This window comes from Tachyglossus aculeatus, chromosome 18 (assembly GCF_015852505.1).
Source record: "Tachyglossus aculeatus isolate mTacAcu1 chromosome 18, mTacAcu1.pri, whole genome shotgun sequence".
NCBI lineage: Eukaryota > Metazoa > Chordata > Mammalia > Monotremata > Tachyglossidae > Tachyglossus > Tachyglossus aculeatus.
Genome location: NC_052083.1, coordinates 7,838,778 through 7,855,980, shown reverse-complemented (window position 1 = coordinate 7,855,980; position 17,203 = coordinate 7,838,778). Strand labels below are relative to the sequence as shown.

Here is a 17,203-nt window from a genome sequence, read left to right as displayed (position 1 = left end):
GAGCAATAAAGTTACCCTCTGACCCAACTGACTTGACTTTTCACTCTTCTTCCCTGATCAGCCGGCAACTCCCAGGTGAGTCTGGGTACTGCCAGGCTGCAGCACACGGCGCCCCAGCCCTGAACAGACTTTGTATCTCACAGAGCTGGGGTAGATACAAGGTGATTGAGTTGTCCCACGTGGGGCTCACAGTCTTCATCCCCATTTTACAGACGGATAACTGAGGCCCAGAGAAGTAAAGTGACTTGCCCAAAGTCGCACGGCTGACAAGTGGTGGAGCCGGGATTAGAACCCGTGACCTCTGACTCCCAAACCCGGGCTCTTCCCACTGAGAGCGCTTACTGTTTTCAGAGCACTGTACTAAACGCTTGGGAAGTACAAATTGGCTTTGGTGCGGAGGGCTGGGCTTCCCACTGCTGATCTGGGTGCCCAGGAGTGAGAGCTGGAAATAGAGCTGTCTAGGGGAGGGAAGCCAAGGGAAGGGAGTTTCTCACCTCACTCAGGCCAGTGGGAGGGTCCAGGTGCCAAGCACTGTACTAAGTGCTGGGGTACACCGGACTCGGTCCCTCTCCCACCCAGGAATCAGTTTAAGGAGGAAGGAGAAGAGATGTTGAATCCCCATTTCATAGATGAGAAAAATGAGGCCCAGAGAAGTTAAATGATATCACAGCCGGCTAACGGCAGAGCCAGGACTGGATTCCAGTTCTCTCTCTACTCCCAGGCTCTCACTTTTTCCACGAGGCCACATTGTTTCTCCCCAGATCAGCTTCTAGAACTCGGCTGCCAAGTGGATGGGGTTCGGGTTGAAGCTGTGCCTCAGCCTCAATAGCTAAACCCAGCCCATGCCTCCAGCCTGTAGCCCCAGCTTCAGTCTGCCGGGACAATAAAGCTCATTGCCATCCCTGCCTGCCCCCTTCAAAATGGGGCTTTGAGACCTGGAACAGGTGAGTGAGGAAGATGAGGGTGGTCTTTTCTGGAGCATGTGAGTCTTCCTGGTCTCCAAGGCAGGCTAAAAAGCCAAAAGGATAAAATACAAAAGGAATTGGGGGTAGGGGGAGAAAGAGGAGAACCAGGCTGCGAAGTCTGGTTTTCAGGAAAGGAAAAGGAGAGGTGGAGGTGGGGTGGAGAGGCTGTCTGTTCTCTGCCTTCACAGGGGCTCCCCATCTCTCCCACCCCTTACCCCAGTCCTGGTCCGGTAACAGCTAGGACACCCAAGCTCTTTCTCCTTCTCCACCCCTCGGGATTATCCAGGATCACATAATAGAGGAGGAGTACTCTCGGCTTCAAGGCTCTCCATCCCCTCACCCCCTCCTACCTCACCTCCCTTCTCTCCTTCTCCAGCCCAGCCCATACCCTCTGCTCCTCTGCCGCTAACCTCCTAACTGTACCTCGTCCTCGCCTGTCCCGCCATCGACCCCCGGCCCACGTTCTCCCCCTGGCCTGAAACGCCCTCCCTCCCCACATCCACCAAGCTAGCTGTCTTCCTCCCTTCAAAGCCCTCCTGAGAGCTCACCTCCTCCAGGAGGCCTTCCCCAACTGAGCCCCCTTTTTCCTCTCCTCCTCCCCATCCCCCCAGCCCTACCTCCTTCCCCTCCCCACAGTACCTGTATATATGTTTGTACAGATTTATTACTCTATTTTACTTGTACATATTTACTATTCTATTTATTTTATTTTGTTAATATGTTTTGTTTTGTTGTCCGTCTCCCCCTTCTAGACTGTGAGCCCGCTGTTGGGTAGGGACTGTCTCTACCTGTTGCCAGCTTGTAGTTCCCAATCGCTTAGTACAGTGCTGTGCACACAGTAAGCGCTCAATAAATACGATTGAATGAATGAATGAATGAAAAGATCGTGGGGGACCCTGGCCTAGGCGGACGGAAGAACTTGGGCTGCTTGGGGCTGAAATGCCCATGCCCGGCTGAGAAGCTCAAGGGAGGGGGAGAAGAGCAGGGAAACACCTCTGCTTTCCCCTGTGCCTTCTTGGGTTGTGTGGCCTCCTTCTTCCCTCCCTCCTGCCTCTTGTCCACTAATCTCCCGCTAACTTGCAGCCCACTCTGGAGAGACCTGAAACCAATCAGGTCCCAGCCCAGCCTAGTCCAGCTTGGGGCATAAATCCTGACTACAGCCTGTAAGGTAGCAGTGGGGAGAGGTCCCGGACCAGCATTGATAATAATAATAATGATGATGGCATTTATTAAGCGCTTACTATGTGCAAAGTACTGTTCTAAGCGCTGGGGAGGTTACAAGGTGATCAGGTTGTCCCACGGGGAGTTGGGGGGGGCTCACAGTCTTCATCCCCATTTTACAGATGAGGTAATTGAAACACAGAGAAGTTAAGTGACTTGCCCAAAGTCACACAGCTGACAATTGGCAGACCCAGGATTTGAACCCATGAACTCTGACTCCAAAGCCCGTGCTCTTTCCACTGAGCCACGCTGCTTTTCTGCTTTTGATCCAGAAATAGGGTTCTTGGGTCCCCATCCATCCCACCCAATAACAGCTTAACTCCACACCAGGTTGAGTCAGAGACTCTTAAGGTTGGAAGGGACCTAAGGAGGTCACAGGAAGGTTATCTTATCCCTTCTCCTGCTTCCATTAGGACCCAATCAGCAGACGTTTGTTCACCCGCTATCCCGAGGAGCCAAGAGGGAGATCCTTAGCCTGTGCTAATCTCTTATCTTGGATCAATCAATGAATCAGCGGTATTTATTGAGCACTTACTCTGTGCAGAGCACTGTACTAAGCGCTTGGGAGAGTAGGTAGGATGGGCAGACAGTGCGGAGTATTTCTCCCAGGTCTCTGAAGTGAAATGGAAAGGGTATTACCTGGGGCTGGACCTCACTGGGAACTATGACTGCCAGGGAACAGGAAGCCTACCTGGCTCTCTTGGGCCCAATTTAGTGTCTACCTCCTGCCAAAGAGGGGAGTACAAATTGGAACTACAAGCCCCATGGGACCCTGAATTGGATTCAGGTAGGGAAGAAGCGGGTGGAGCCTGAAGATCATGGACCTCTGGGCTATAATAGGCACAAGCTTTGAAGCGGACAGCCAACCCGGGCCCACCCTTGACCATCCCGGGAGCTGGACTCCAGAGACAGAGAGAGCTTCTTGGGTCTGCTCTCCCATCAGGCCTGGGCTCAGGCTCCCTGCAGCCCACACGAGCTTAGTGCTGGAGCACAGAGACATCCCTGTTGAAGCCAAATTCATCCTTCCTTCCTTCCTTCCTTCCTTCCTTCCCTCCCTCCCTCCCTCCGTCCTTCCTTCCTTCCTTCCTTCCTTCCTTCCTTCCTTCCTTCCTTCCTTCCTTCCTTCCTTCCTTCCTTCCTTCCGTCCTTCCTTCCTTCCTCCCTCCCTCCCTCCCTTCCTCCCTTCCACCCTCTCTCCCCCTCTCTCCCCTCCCTCCTCTCCCTTCCTCTCTCCCTCCCTCCCCTCCTTTCCTCCCTCCCTCCCTCCCTTTCTTCCTTCCCTCTCTCCCTTCCTCCTTTCCTCCCTCCCTCCCAAGAGCACGAGCTGGGGAGTCAGAGGATGTGTGTTCTAATCCCACCTCTACCACTTGTCTGCTGTGTGATCCTGGGCAAGTCATTTCACTACTCTATGCCTCAGTTCCCTCATCTGGAAAATTGGGATTAAGACTGTGAGCCCCACGTGGGACAACCTGATTACCTTATATCTACCCCAGCGCTTAGAACAGTCCTTGGCACATAGTGGGCTCTATTACAATGCCACAGAATTAAGCAGACAGGATACCTGCCCATAACAAGTTTACAGCCTAGAGACTCACCCGGTAGGAAGATCTTCCTTGCCTAACTGCCGCCCTGGTGCTGCAGATTCCTCTAGCTCTGGCCTCGGGAGAGAGATCAGCGCTCCACTCCATCCCACCTCAGCCTTCTCTCCTCTAGCCTTATCATCCTCTCCTTTCCTCTCTGTCCACTTACAGGCCGCTTGGCAATTTCTGTCCACTTGCCTCCCGGTTCTTCACTCCTATCCTATGTTCCCAAGCGCCCTAACAGTAAATGCTGCTGTTGAAAGCTTCACCTCTCATTGGGGAGCCTTGAGCACCCCCTAAGGGTTGGGGGAGGGACACTCAGGATTCAGCCGAGAAGGACAGTGTAAGGGACGCCCCCTCACCCCCTTCTTTCTCAGGAGAGCGTGGCTCCACAAGGATCACCTGGATGACGACAACGCCAACTCCTGGGTACTCTGGGGCCTCTCCTGAACCCCAGAACCCTTCTCTCCCGTCTTTCTCCTTCAGACCCCCCTCCATACCACCACAACCTCCCCTGCCCAACCCCTCGGGGACCAGGCGAGCCCAACTTTTGTATGAGGAGCACATGACTCATGGGTGAGGATGCTCATCTAAATCTCCCAGTGGGGGGCATGGGGCCTGCCTGATGGGGAGGGGGCTCCTGGGGCTGGAGCCGCGTGAGCCATCGGGAGAACAACCAGTGATGGGGGTAGGGGTGTGATTCAGGATGACGTGATCATATGGGAATAGCAGGGGGAGACCTGCCCCTACCCTTCCCCTGCCCCTGCCACTCTGAAATAACCCAATAGTCTCCCGGCCCAGTCCCAAGAACAGCCCCAGCCCTGGATTCTTTGTGAAAGCAGTAACCAGATCCCAGGGATTCCTGGAGCTTCCTGAGGCCTTCGAGTGGACAGCCAGGTCAAGAAGGACTTTCCAAGAAATCCCCAGAAACAGGTGCTGGGCTCTCCTGCCCCTCCCCTGAATCCCCAGTGCCCCCACCGCTATCCTGGTTTAGCTTGGCTGCCTCTGTAGGCTCCTGTGTCCCGTGTCCCTTGGGTAGGAAGGGTTGCGGGGGAGGGAAGGGGAAAGTGGTCAGAGATTCCTTCCTCGGGGAATCAAGTGGCAGTGACCCCGCGGGGAGGTTAAGTATGGGGAAGGTCTTCCCAAACATGAAGCGGTAGGGATCCGGTAACTGATGGAGCCCGACCTGTCTCCTCCCTTTTGAGGTCATCCAGGTTAAGTCGGAGGCAGAGGGAAGGGGCAGACAACCTTCCGTTCCGAAGCAGCGTGGTCTAATGGTTAGAGCATGAGCCTGGGAGTCAAAAGACCTGGGTTCTAATCCTGACTCCACCATTTGTCTGCTGTGTGACCTTGGGCAAGTCGCTTCGCTTAACTAATCGGGGCCCCAGTTACCTCACCTGTAAAATGGGGTCTAAGATGGACAGCCCCATGGGGGACATGGACTTTGTCCAATCTGATTAGCTTATATCTACCCCAGCACTTAGTACAGGGCCTGCCACTTAGTACTTGCTCAACAAATGCCATTTTTTAAAAAAACCCAAAAAACTAGGGGGAATGGAGGTAGTTGGAGACTTGGAAAAGAGAAGGGTGAAATCTAAGATTCACCTTCCTCCCCTCTTCCCCTGCTCTTTAAAGCCCAGTGTGGATGGGGAATGTGACTACCTACTCTGTTGTAGTGTACTCTCCTTAGCGCTTAGCACAGTGCTCTGCACATAGTAAGCACTCAATAAATACGATTGATTGATCGGAGGATATGGAGAGCTGTGCCAAGGGTCTATCAGCCTGCAGTCAAACTCCCTCTTCTCTAGGACTCCCTCGCTGCTCATAACCCCATCTTTCTCTCTGAAGAAAGATAGTTTGAGGGAGGGAGAGGTAAGAGGCACCAGAAGCTGGTGTCCCGTTTTCATTTTATATTTAATGTGTCTGTTCGCCAGGGGGAACAATGGGGTGTCCAGAGAGAAAGTCCTGAGAGATGACATTGTGCTTGGGAGGCAGGGGCAGCCAGTCAATCAACACATCTGTTCTGAGCACCCCCTGGTGGGCTGGAAGCCTGAAATAATAATAAAATAATAATAATAATAACAACAATAATAACAAGAATTGTGGTATTAATAATAATTGTGGTATTTGTGGAGTGCTTATTGTGTGCCAGGCACTGTACTATGCACTGAGGTGGATACAAGCAGATCGGGTTGGACATAGTCTCTGTCCGACATGGGGCTTACAGTCTTAATCCCCATTTTACAGATGAGGTAACTAAGGCACAGAGAAGTGAAGTGACTTTCCTGCCATATAACAGTCAGATTGTTCTCAATCTGAAAGGGTGGTGGGAGAGACCCAAAGATGGTCCCCAGACAAACGGACAGACAAAACCAGCGCTGACTGGAGTGAGCTGAGTGGGAGGCTGAGCTGGGAGGTCGGGGGAGGTTAACCAGGAGGATGGAGGGTCACGGATGGTGTTGGAGAGTTGGCAGAGGAAGATAATCTAGGAGGGCTTCCCGGAGGGGGTCGCCTTAAGCTGAGATGTAAGGTGAGGGAGGGATGGGGAGGTGGCAGTCAGGAGGAGGGCCCTGGGGCATCATCTGGGTCACTGAGAAATAGATAACCTAACTCTGGTATATTTTTTACTGGAATAATAATAATAATGGCATTTATTAAGCACTTACTATGTGCAAAGCACTGTTCTAAGCGCTGGGGAGCTTACAAGGTAATCAGGTTGTCCCACGGGGTGCTCACAGTTTTAACCCCCATTTTACAGATGAGGGAACTGAAGCACAGAGAAGTTAAGTGACTTTGCCCAAAGTCCCACAGCTGACAATTGCTGGAGCTGGGATTTGAACCCGTGACCTCTGACTCCAAAGCCCGTGCGTTTTCCACTGAGCCACGCTGCTTCTAATTCTCTCTAGATTGTAAGCTCAACTGTAGGCAGGGAATGTCTCCCAACTCTGTAGCGTACTCTCCCAAGCTCTTAGCGCAGCGCTGTGAGTACAGCGTACAGTAAGCTCTCAATAAATACCATTGCTTGATACCCAAGTCAGTGAGATGCTGGCACCCAGAGAAACAGTGTGGCTCATGGGGTAGAGCGGGAGGAGAAGCAGCGTGGCTCAGTGGAAAGAGCACGGGCTTGGGAGTCAGAGGTCATGGGTTCGAATCCCAGCTCCGCCACTTATCGGCTGTGTGACTTTGGGCAAGTCACTTAACTTCTCTGTGCCCCAGTTACCTCATCTGTAAAATGGGGATTAAGATTGTGAGCCCCCCGTGGGACAACCTGATCACCTTGTATCCCCCCCAGCACTTAGAACAGTGCTTTGCACATAGTAAGCGCTTAATAAATGCCATCATTATTATTATTATTATTATTATTGAGAGTCAAAAGGACCTGGATTCTAATCCCAGCTCTGCCAATTGCTTGCTGGGTGGCCTTGGGCAAGTCACTTAACTTCTCTGTACCTCAGTTACCTCATCCGTAAATTGGAGATTAAGACTGTGAACTCTATTTGGAACATGGATTGTGTCCAACCTGTAACTTATATCTACCCCAGTGCTCAGTACAGTGTCTGTCACATAGCAGGCGCTTAACAAATACCATAAAAAAAATGGGTCAAGACTTGAGAAAGAGACTGTGATAAAAAGGGGGGAAAGTGGCAGTGGATAGGGTTAATAACAGTGTTAGTGCTTAGAACAGTGCTTGGCACATAGTAAGTGCTTAACAAATACTATTATTATTATTATCTCCTGTCCCCCAAAACAATGTTGGGCTAGAAGGGAGGACTGCGGAGCTGGCATCCTCATGATTTTTCTCCATGTCTGCAGAGTCTGAGGTCTTTGGGACTGCTGTCCCCTCTTGGAGTTGGCGGGGAGGGGAAGAAGTGAGCCCGTCGTTGGGTAGGGACCGTCTCTATATGTTGCCGATGTGTACCCAGTGCTCTGCACACAGTAAGCGCTCAATAAATACAATTGAATGCATGAATTAATGAGGGACAGCCTCGGTGCTGACCTCAAAGCCATTTAATTCCAACAAGTGAGAGCTATTACCTCAGCCGTAAAATGGGGACTGTGAGCCCCACGTGGGACAACCTGATGACCTTGTATCTACCCCAGCGCTTAGAACAGTGCTTGGCACATAGCAAGCGCTTAATAAATACCATTAAAAAAAAATGACAGGGGCCGGAAGAAAATGGGTAGTAGCCTTCAGGCACCTGAAGTCCAGAAGGAAAATGGACACACTATCCACTGGGCTTCCTGCCTCTCCTCACCATCGCCCAAATCTAGCTCTCCTCAAGATGGCAAAGATGGGGGTCCCTGGCAGTGGGGAGGACTAGGGAAGGAGGAAGGAGCCGGGCTGCATGTTGTGATTGTTGTTTCTGCATAGGCCCCGCTAGCCTGCGTGTGTGGTTGTTGGGGCTGGGACTATCAGATTTTCCCACCTTCTCTTTCCCAACTCTGCCTCTCCCCTCCCCTCCCCATGCTTGGGAAAGTCACCTGTTCCATCCCACTGCCTCTGTGCAAGACCTCCTCCTCCCCTTCCCCCCGCCCCATCCCCAGCACACACACACACAAACACACACATACACACACACCCAGCCCTGCTGGAGGAGATGCTTTCTGGTGTCCCTAGGAAGGAGACTGCTAAGCCTCCATCTGTCCATTCATTCATTCATTCAATCGTATTTTATTGAGCGCTTACTGTGTGCGGAGCACTGTACTAAGCGCTTGGGAAGTCCAAGTCGGCAACATATAGAGACGGTCCCTACCCAACAGCGGGCTCACAGGCTAGAAGGGGGAGACACGGCAAAACAAAACATATTAACAAAATAAAATAAATAGAATAAATACGTACAAGTAAAATAAATAAATGAGTAATAAATATGTACAAACATATATTCAGGTGCTGTGGGGAGGGGAAGGAGGTAAAGCGGGGTGGGGGGCAGAGGAAGGAGAGGGCTCAGTCTGGGAAGGCCTCCTGGAGGAGATGAGCTCTCAGTAGGGCTTTGAACGGAGGAAGAGAGCTAGCTTGGCGGATGTGTGGAGGGAAGGCATTCCGGGTCAGGGGGAATCTGCTACAAGACCCCTGTCCCAGGCTGGTCTCCTCTTCGTCCTCCTCATCCTCCTCCTCTTCCACCTCCTCCTCGACCTCTTCCTCCCTGTGAGGAAGCCCTCTGCAGAATCTAGATTTGCAGGTCGTCTGATTCTGGATGGGATGGGGTGCCGGGGAGAGGCGAAGGATTAGGGAGGAGTTGGTTGAGGGGAGGCCGTGGGGTTGAAGGTCCCAGGGGTTGAAGGTCCCCTCCTCAAAAACCTCCAATGGCTACCGATCAATCTGCGCATCAAGCAGAAACTCCTCACCCTGGGCTTCAAGGCTGTCCATCACCTCACCCCCTCCTACCTCACCTCCCTTCTCTCCTTCTACTGCCCAGCCCGCACCCTCCGCTCCTCCACCACTAATCTCCTCACCGTACCTCGCTCTCGCCTGTCCCGCCATCGACCCCCGGCCCACGTCATCCCCCGGGCCTGGAATGCCCTCCCTCTGCCCATCCGCCGCGCTAGCTCTCTTCCTCCCTTCAAGGCCCTGCTGAGAGCTCACCTCCTCCAGGAGGCCTTCCCAGACTGAGCCCCTTCTTTCCTCTCCCCCTCGTCCCCCTCTCCATCCCCCCGTCTTACCTCCTTCCCTTCCCCACAGCACCTGTATATATGTATATATGGTTGTACATATTTATTACTCTATTTATTTATTTATTTATTTATTTTACTTGTACATTTCTATCCTACTTATTTTATTTTGTTGATATGTTTGGTTCTGTTCTCTGTCTCCCCCTTTTAGACTGTGAGCCCACTGTTGGGTAGGGACTGTCTCTATGTGATGCCAATCTGTACTTCCCAAGCGCTTAGTACAGTGCTCTGCACATAGTAAGCGCTCAATAAATACGATTGATTGATTGATTGATTGATTGATTGAAGGTACGATCGGGGAATTGGGAGAGGCTGAAATCTAACCTGATGAGTGGGATTGGTGGGGTCGGGAGAGTGCGGGTGGGTTGTAGGGGGAGCGAGGAAGGAGATGAGAAACCGCCCTTGACTTTCACACCTTGGACATCCAAATGAAATCCAAATGAAGATGACAGTGATGCTTGTCTGATTGGTAGGGTCTAGAGACCTGCATATACAGTGCTCTGCACACAGTAAGCGCTCAATAAATACAATTGATTGATTGATATAGACACACACACACTCTCTCTCTCTCTCAGCAGCATCCCTCCTACCCTGGGGGTGAGGGTTGGGGAAGGGTATTTGGTCTACCACCCTCCAGGCCTGACATCCAGTTGGACTCAGAATCGAATCTCCACTCCGGGAATGTAGTTTGTCCTGGACCCTGCAACCTCTATTTCCCCTTTCTAGATCCAGCCTCTCTGTTTTTAAAATGGTATTTGGTAAGGGCTTAGTATATGCCAGGCACTGTTACAAAGTGCTGGGGTAGACACAAGCTAAGCAGGTTGGACACAATCCATATCCCACCTGGGGCTCACAGTCTTAATCCCTGTTTTTCAGGTGAGGTAACTGAGACACAGAAGAGTGAAGTGACTTCTCCAAGGTCACACAGCAAAGTGGCGGAGATGGGATTAGGACCGTCTCCCCTAGCTCCTTGTCCCCTAAAAACCTGCACCTGTGGGCCAGGCGGAAATCCAAGATGACACCATCCGTCTGAGGCTTGGAGTCCCGAGAAGTTGGCATGGGGGTCCTGCTGGAAAGAATGGCCTCCAGTCAGAGAGGACCAAGTGCTCCTCTAGGCGGGCATAATATTTGGGGTATTTGTTATAATAATGATGGCATTTGTTAAGCGCTTACTATGTGCAAAGCACTGTTCTAAGCGCTGGGGGGATACAAGGTGATCAGGTTGCCCCCGTGGGGCTCACAGTCTTCATCCCCATTTTACTGAGATGAGGGAACTGAGGCTCTGAGAAGCGAAGTGACTTGCCCAAGGTCACACAGCAGACATGTGGTGGAGCTGGGATTCGAACCCATGACCTCTGACTCCAAAGCCCGGGCTCTTTCCACTAGGCCATGCTGCTCCAGCATGCTGCTCCGGCTCCAGCATTTGTTAAGTGCTTTACTATGTGCCAAGCCCTGTGTTCGGCCCTGGGGCAGATACAAGATCATCAGTTCCCACAAGGGGCTCACACGGGCTAAGGAGGAGGGAGAACGGATAATCGACTTCCCATTTTCCCGATGAGGCACAGAGGAGTTCAGTGACTTGCCCTAGGTGGCACAGCAGGTAAGCGGTGGAATAGGGATTAGAACCCAGATTCTCTAACTCCCAGGCTTGTGTGTCAAGGATATTCAAAGGTAACTCTTTGAAGTAGCCCCTGATGGGGGGAGAGATCCCAGCTCTCTGCTCTCCTAGTTTTCCACTCTCCCAGTTCTCCGCTCTCCCATTTCTCCACTCTCCATTCTCCCACCTCCTTTCCCTCCTCCCGCTGGGGCTTTTCAGAAGCAGCATGGCTCAGGGGATAGAGAAAGGGCTCGGGAGTCGGAATAATAATAATAATGATAGCATTTATTAAGGCTTACTGTGTGCAAAGCACTGTTCTAAGCACTGGGGAGGTTACAAGGTGATCAGGTTGTGCCAGGGGGGGCTCACAGTCTTCATCCCCATTTTTAGAGATGAGGGAACTGAGGCCCAGAGAAGTGAAGTGACTTGCCCCAAGTCACACAGCTGGCAATTGGCAGAGCCGGGATTTGAACCCATGACCTCTGACTCCAAAGCCCGGGCTCTTTCCACTGAGCCATGCTGCTAGAAGTCATGGGTTCTAATCCCGGCTCCACCCCTTGTCTGCTGTGTGACCTTGGGCAAGTCGCTTCACTTCTCTGGGCCTCGGTGACCTCATTTGTAAAATGGGGATTGAGACTGTGAGCCCCATTCGGGACGGAGACTGCGCCCAACTTGATTTGCTTGTATCTATCCCAGCGCTTAGCCCAGTGCATGGCACATAATGCTTAGAACAGTACTCAGCGTGCTTGGCACCTAGTAAGCGCTTAACAAATAATAATAATAATAATAATAATAATAGTATTTGTTAGTGCTTACTGGGTGCCAAGCACTGTTCTAAGCGCTGGGGTAGATACAAGGTTATCAGGCTGTCCCATGTGGGGCTCACAGTCTTAATCCCCATTTTACAGATGAGGTAACTGAGGCCCAGAGAAGTGAAGCGACTTGCCCAAAGACACGCAGCTGACTGGGAGCCCGTTGTTGGGTAGGGACCGTCTCTACATGTTGCCGATTTGTACTTCCCATCGCTTAGTACAGTGCTGTGCACACATAAGCACTCTCAGTGGAAAGAGCCCGGGTTTGGGAGTCAGAGATCACGGGTTCTAATCCCGGATCCACCACTTGTCAGCCGTGTGACTTTGGGCAAGTCACTTCACTTCTCTGGGCCTCAGTTACCCATCTGTAAAATGGGGATGAAGACTGTGAGCCCCACGTGGGACAACCCGATCACCTTGTATCTACCCCAGTGCTTAGAGCAGTGCTTTGCACATAGTAAGCACTTAATAAATGTCATCATTATTATTAAGCCACGCAGTAAGCGCTACACATTCCTTCTTTATTATTCTCTTTATTTTATTAATCATGGGTATATAGCTATAATTCTATTATTTTTTCTGATGGCATTGACACCAACTTGTTTTGTTGTCTGTCTCCCCCTTCCAGACTGTGAGCCCGCTGTTGGGTAGGGACCGTCTCTATATGTTGCTGATTTGTACTTCCCAAGCGCTTAGTCCAATGCTCTGCACACAGTAAGCGCTCAATTCATTCATTCATTCATTCGATCGTATTTATTGAGCGCTTACTGTGTGCAGAGCACTGGACTAAGTGCTTGGGAAGTACAAGTAAATACGATTGAATGAATGAATGAATGTTGCCGATATGTACTTCCCAAGCGCTTAGTCCAGTGCTCCACGTACAGTAAGTGCTCAATAAATACGCTCTCGCCTGTCCCGCCATCGACCCCCGGCCCACGTCATCCCCCGGGCCCGGAATGCCCTCCCTCTGCCCATCTGCCAAGCTAGCTCTCTTCCTCCCTTCAAGGCCCTGCTGAGAGCTCACCTCCTCCAGGAGGCCTTCCCAGACTGAGCCCCTTCTTTCCTCTCCCCCTCGTCCCCCTCTCCATCCCCCCGTCTTACCTCCTTCCCTTCCCCACAGCACCTGTATATATGTATATATGGTTGTACATATTTATTACTCTATTTATTTATTTATTTTACTTGTACATTTCTATCCTATTTATTTTATTTTGTTGGTATGTTTGGTTCTGTTCTCTGTCTCCCCCTTTTAGACTGTGAGCCCACTGTTGGGTAGGGACTGTCTCTATGTGATGCCAATTTGTACTTCCCAAGCGCTTAGTACAGTGCTCTGCACATAGTAAGCGCTCAATAAATACGATTGATTGATTGATTGATTGATTGATTGAATGAATGAATGTTACCGATTTGTACTTCCCAAACCAGTGCTCTGCACACAGTAAGCGCTCAGTAAATACGACTGAATGAATGAATGTTGCCGATTTGTACTTCCCAAACGCTTAGTACAGTGCTCTGCACACAGTAAGCGCTCAATAAATACGATTGAATAAATGAATGAATGTTGCCTATTTGTACTTCCCAAGCCAGTGCTCTGCACACAGTAAGCGCTCAATAAATACGACTGACAATGAATGAATGTTGCCAATTTGTACTTCCCAAGCCAGTGCTCTGCACACAGTAAGCGCTCAATAAATGCGATTGAATGAATGAATGAATGCTGCCGATTTGCACTTCCCAAGCGCTTAGTCCAGTGCTCCGCGTACCATAAGCGCTCAATAAATACGACTGAATGAATGAATGTTGCCGATTTGTACTTCCCAAGCCAGTGCTCTGCACAGTAAGCGCTCAATAAATGCGATTGAATGAATGAATGATTGAATGAATGAATGGTTGAATGAATGGATGAATGAATGAATGAAATAATGAATTTATTTTACTTGTACATATCTATTCTATTTATTTTATTTTGTTAGTATGTTTGGTTTTGTTCTCTGTCTCCCCCTTCTAGACTGTGAGCCCACTGTTGGGTAGGGACTGTCTCTCTATGTTGCCAACTTGGACTTCCCAAGCGCTTAGTCCAGTGCTCTGCACTCAGTAAGCGCTCAATACATACGATTGATGGATGAACGAATGAACGAATGAATGAATTTATCTTACATGTACATATCTATTCTATTTATTTTATTTGGTTAGTATGTTTGGTTTTGTTCTCTGTCTCCCCCTTCTAGACCGTGAGCCCACTGTTGGGTAAGGACCGTCTCTCTATGTTGCCAACTTGTACTTCCCAAGCGCTTAGTCCAGTGCTCTGCACACAGTAAGCGCTCAATACCTACGATTGATGGATGAACGAATGAATGAATGAATGAATTTATTTTACTTGTACCTATCTATTCTATTTATTTTATTTGGTTAGTATGTTTGGTTTTGTTCTCTGTCTCCCCCTTCTAGACCGTGAGCCCACTGTTGGGTAGGGACCGTCTCTAGATGTTGCCAACTTGTACTTCCCAAGCGCTTAGTCCAGTGCTCTGCACATAGTAAGCGCTCATCACCTACGATTGATTGATGAATGAATGAATGGTTCCCAAGCGCTTAATCCAGTGCTCTGCACATAGTAAGCGCTCAATAAATACGATTGATGATGATGATGATGAATGAATGAACGAATGAATGAACGAATGAATGAATGAATGAATGAATGAATTCCTTTATTTCTTATTCCTTCTTTATTTAGGATTGACTTTCGTCCCCCAGCTCCCCCGGAGCGGATCCCAGCGGCGACCACTAGAGGACGCACCTCCTCCTCCTCCTCCCGCCCGCCCCCAGCTGTTTCCCGCGGGAGATTGACAGCCGGGCCCCCGGGGTTGCCATGGGGATATGCAAAGAAAGGCGGGCGCGGGGATCCGATTGGCCGGCGGGCGGCTCCCCCCGGCCGAGGGGGCGGGGCGGGGCACGGGGCTCTATAAAAGGCGGCGGCGGCGGCGGTGCGGCGCCAGTCCTGCTGAGACGGCGGGGCTGCGGCGGGCGCGAAGCCCCGCTCCTTGGGGGGCGAGACCCCCGCCGTCCGTCCATCCGTCATCCCCCCACCGGGATGGGGGGCCACCCGCCCCGGACAGCCGCAGGACCACGGCTCCCGGGAGCCTTTTAAACCGCCCTCATAGCGGCGGCGGGGGCGTCCAGGACCCGCCCATCCCTTCTGTGAGTTGCGCTGGGAAAAACTTTGCTACTTTTCTCCCCCCCCCCCCGCGACCCCCTCTCCGGCCTCCATTCGCTCCCTGCCGGACTTGGCCGCCTTTTTTTGTTTTCTTTCACACCTCCTCCCGGGGCCCTGCCCCACCGAGGACAGCCTGGAGGGGGTGGGGAGAGGGTGGCGACCCCCGGCCGCCCCCCTCCCTGGGGGGGAAGGCAGCCCCCTGTCCCCTGAGCCGGAGCTGGGCCGGGGGAAGTCCGGAGGCTCGCCCCCTCGGGCCTGGGCCGCCCCTTTGGGCCTAGGCCGCACCCTCGCCGAGTGACCCTTGACCCCAGGAAGGGAGGAGAGGCTCCCCCCTGCCCCCGGGGGCGGGGGGGGGGCATCACCGGGCTCGGGAGGGGTCTCCCCCGCCATGGCCTCCGAGCTGGGCATGGGCGGCGAGCTGCCCAGCAGCCCCCTGGCCATCGAGTACGTGAACGACTTCGACCTGATGAAGTTCGAGGTGAAGAAGGAGCCGGCCGAGGTGGAGCGGCTGTGCCACCGGCTGCCCCCCGGCTCGCTGTCGTCCACGCCGCTCAGCACCCCGTCGTCCTCGGTGCCCTCGTCGCCCAGCTTCTGCGCCCCCAGCCCGGGCGGCCACGGGCATCAGCAGCAGCAGCAGCAGCCGCCGCCGCCACCTCCCACGCAACCGCAGCAACCGGGCACGACGGCCGGGCCCGGGCATCCTGCGGCCGGGGCGGCCGGTCCTAAGCCTCCGCTGGACGATCTGTACTGGCTGAGCGGCTACCAGCACCACGTCAACCCCGAGGCCTTGAACCTGACCCCGGAGGACGCGGTGGAGGCCCTGATCGGCAGCGGGCATCACCACCACCACCACCACCACCACCCGGGCCCGGCCGCCGCGGCCTACGACGCCTTCCGCGGGTTCCCGGCCGGAGGGGGCGACGACCCGGGGTCCGCCCAGCCCCCCGGGCACCACCACCACCACCACCACCACCACCCGGCCCACCATCACCACCACCATCACCACGGGCACCACGCGGGGGCCGCCGGCGTTGGTGGGCACCACGTGTCGGGCACCGGGGCGCCGCACCCGGGCCGCCTGGAGGAGCGTTTCTCCGACGACCAGCTGGTGTCCATGTCCGTGCGGGAGCTCAACCGCCAGCTGCGGGGCTTCAGCAAGGAGGAGGTCATCCGGCTGAAGCAGAAGCGCCGGACCCTGAAGAACCGCGGCTATGCCCAGTCCTGTCGCTACAAGCGGGTGCAGCAGCGGCACATCCTGGAGAGCGAGAAGTGCCAACTGCAGAACCAGGTGGAGCAGCTGAAGGTGGAAGTGGGGCGCCTGGCCAAGGAGAGGGACTTGTACAAGGAGAAATACGAGAAGCTGGCGGGCAGGGGGGCGCCCCCGCCCCCCCAAGCCGCCCCCACCAGCAAAGCCCCCCCCGACTTCTTCCTGTGAGCCCCCCCTTTCCCCTCCCCTCGCCCCCCAACGAGGGGGGAAAGAGCAGACGCGGGCAGGGCCTCACCCAGAAAGGCTCCATATCCCCTCTGGCAAGACGACCCCCCCCCCCATTCCCGCCCCTAATTTCCGCCCCCCGAACTTTGTACATAGAGTTAGAGCTGGGGGCCGGGAAGGTTGGAAATGGGAAGGCTGGGGGACGGGAATGACTTAGTTTCCCCCTCCCCCCGGGGTGGGGGGAATGCCAATCCCTGTCTCTGGGCCCGTATCCGCCCGAGTCTTAATTTTGGAGGGGAGGGAAGCGTCACCCCAAACTTGAAGAGACTTTGCAAAGCAATAGAGACTGCAGTTCCCCCTCCCCGAGGGGGTGGTCCCGGGTTCGGGGCCCCCCACCCCCCAATTAGCCCTCCTGCATGCGGGCCATGTACGGACTTGGGGGGGCCGGCGGGGAGGATCCCCCCAGGAAGGGGCGCGAGTCTCCAGGAGCACTTTGGTAACCTTTAGATTTTTTGCATCTTTCAACCCTAATTCCTTCCTCACCCCCACACTGAGAAGTCTTAATGTCCCGGGCGGGGGTCCCCAGGTTTTCTAGGGGGCAGGGATTCCCTACACACCCCCACACAACACACACCCCCCACCCCTGGGGTGGGAACGCCTGTCCTGGTCCCCCAACCGCCTGCTCCCCAAACCCGACCCCTTCTGTCCCGAGGAT

The 17,203-nt window shown here is 53.3% G+C and overlaps 1 protein-coding gene across 1 annotated transcript; it reads left to right on the top strand.

Moving 5' to 3' along the window:
- The first annotated feature begins 15,334 nt into the window (after positions 1–15,334).
- On the top strand, positions 15,335–16,491 carry MAFA (MAF bZIP transcription factor A). Its single transcript, XM_038760559.1, has one exon. It carries the CDS (start codon positions 15,445–15,447, stop codon positions 16,489–16,491), a length of 1,047 nt encoding a protein of 348 aa, XP_038616487.1. The 5' UTR covers positions 15,335–15,444.
- The last annotated feature ends 712 nt before the right edge of the window (positions 16,492–17,203 follow it).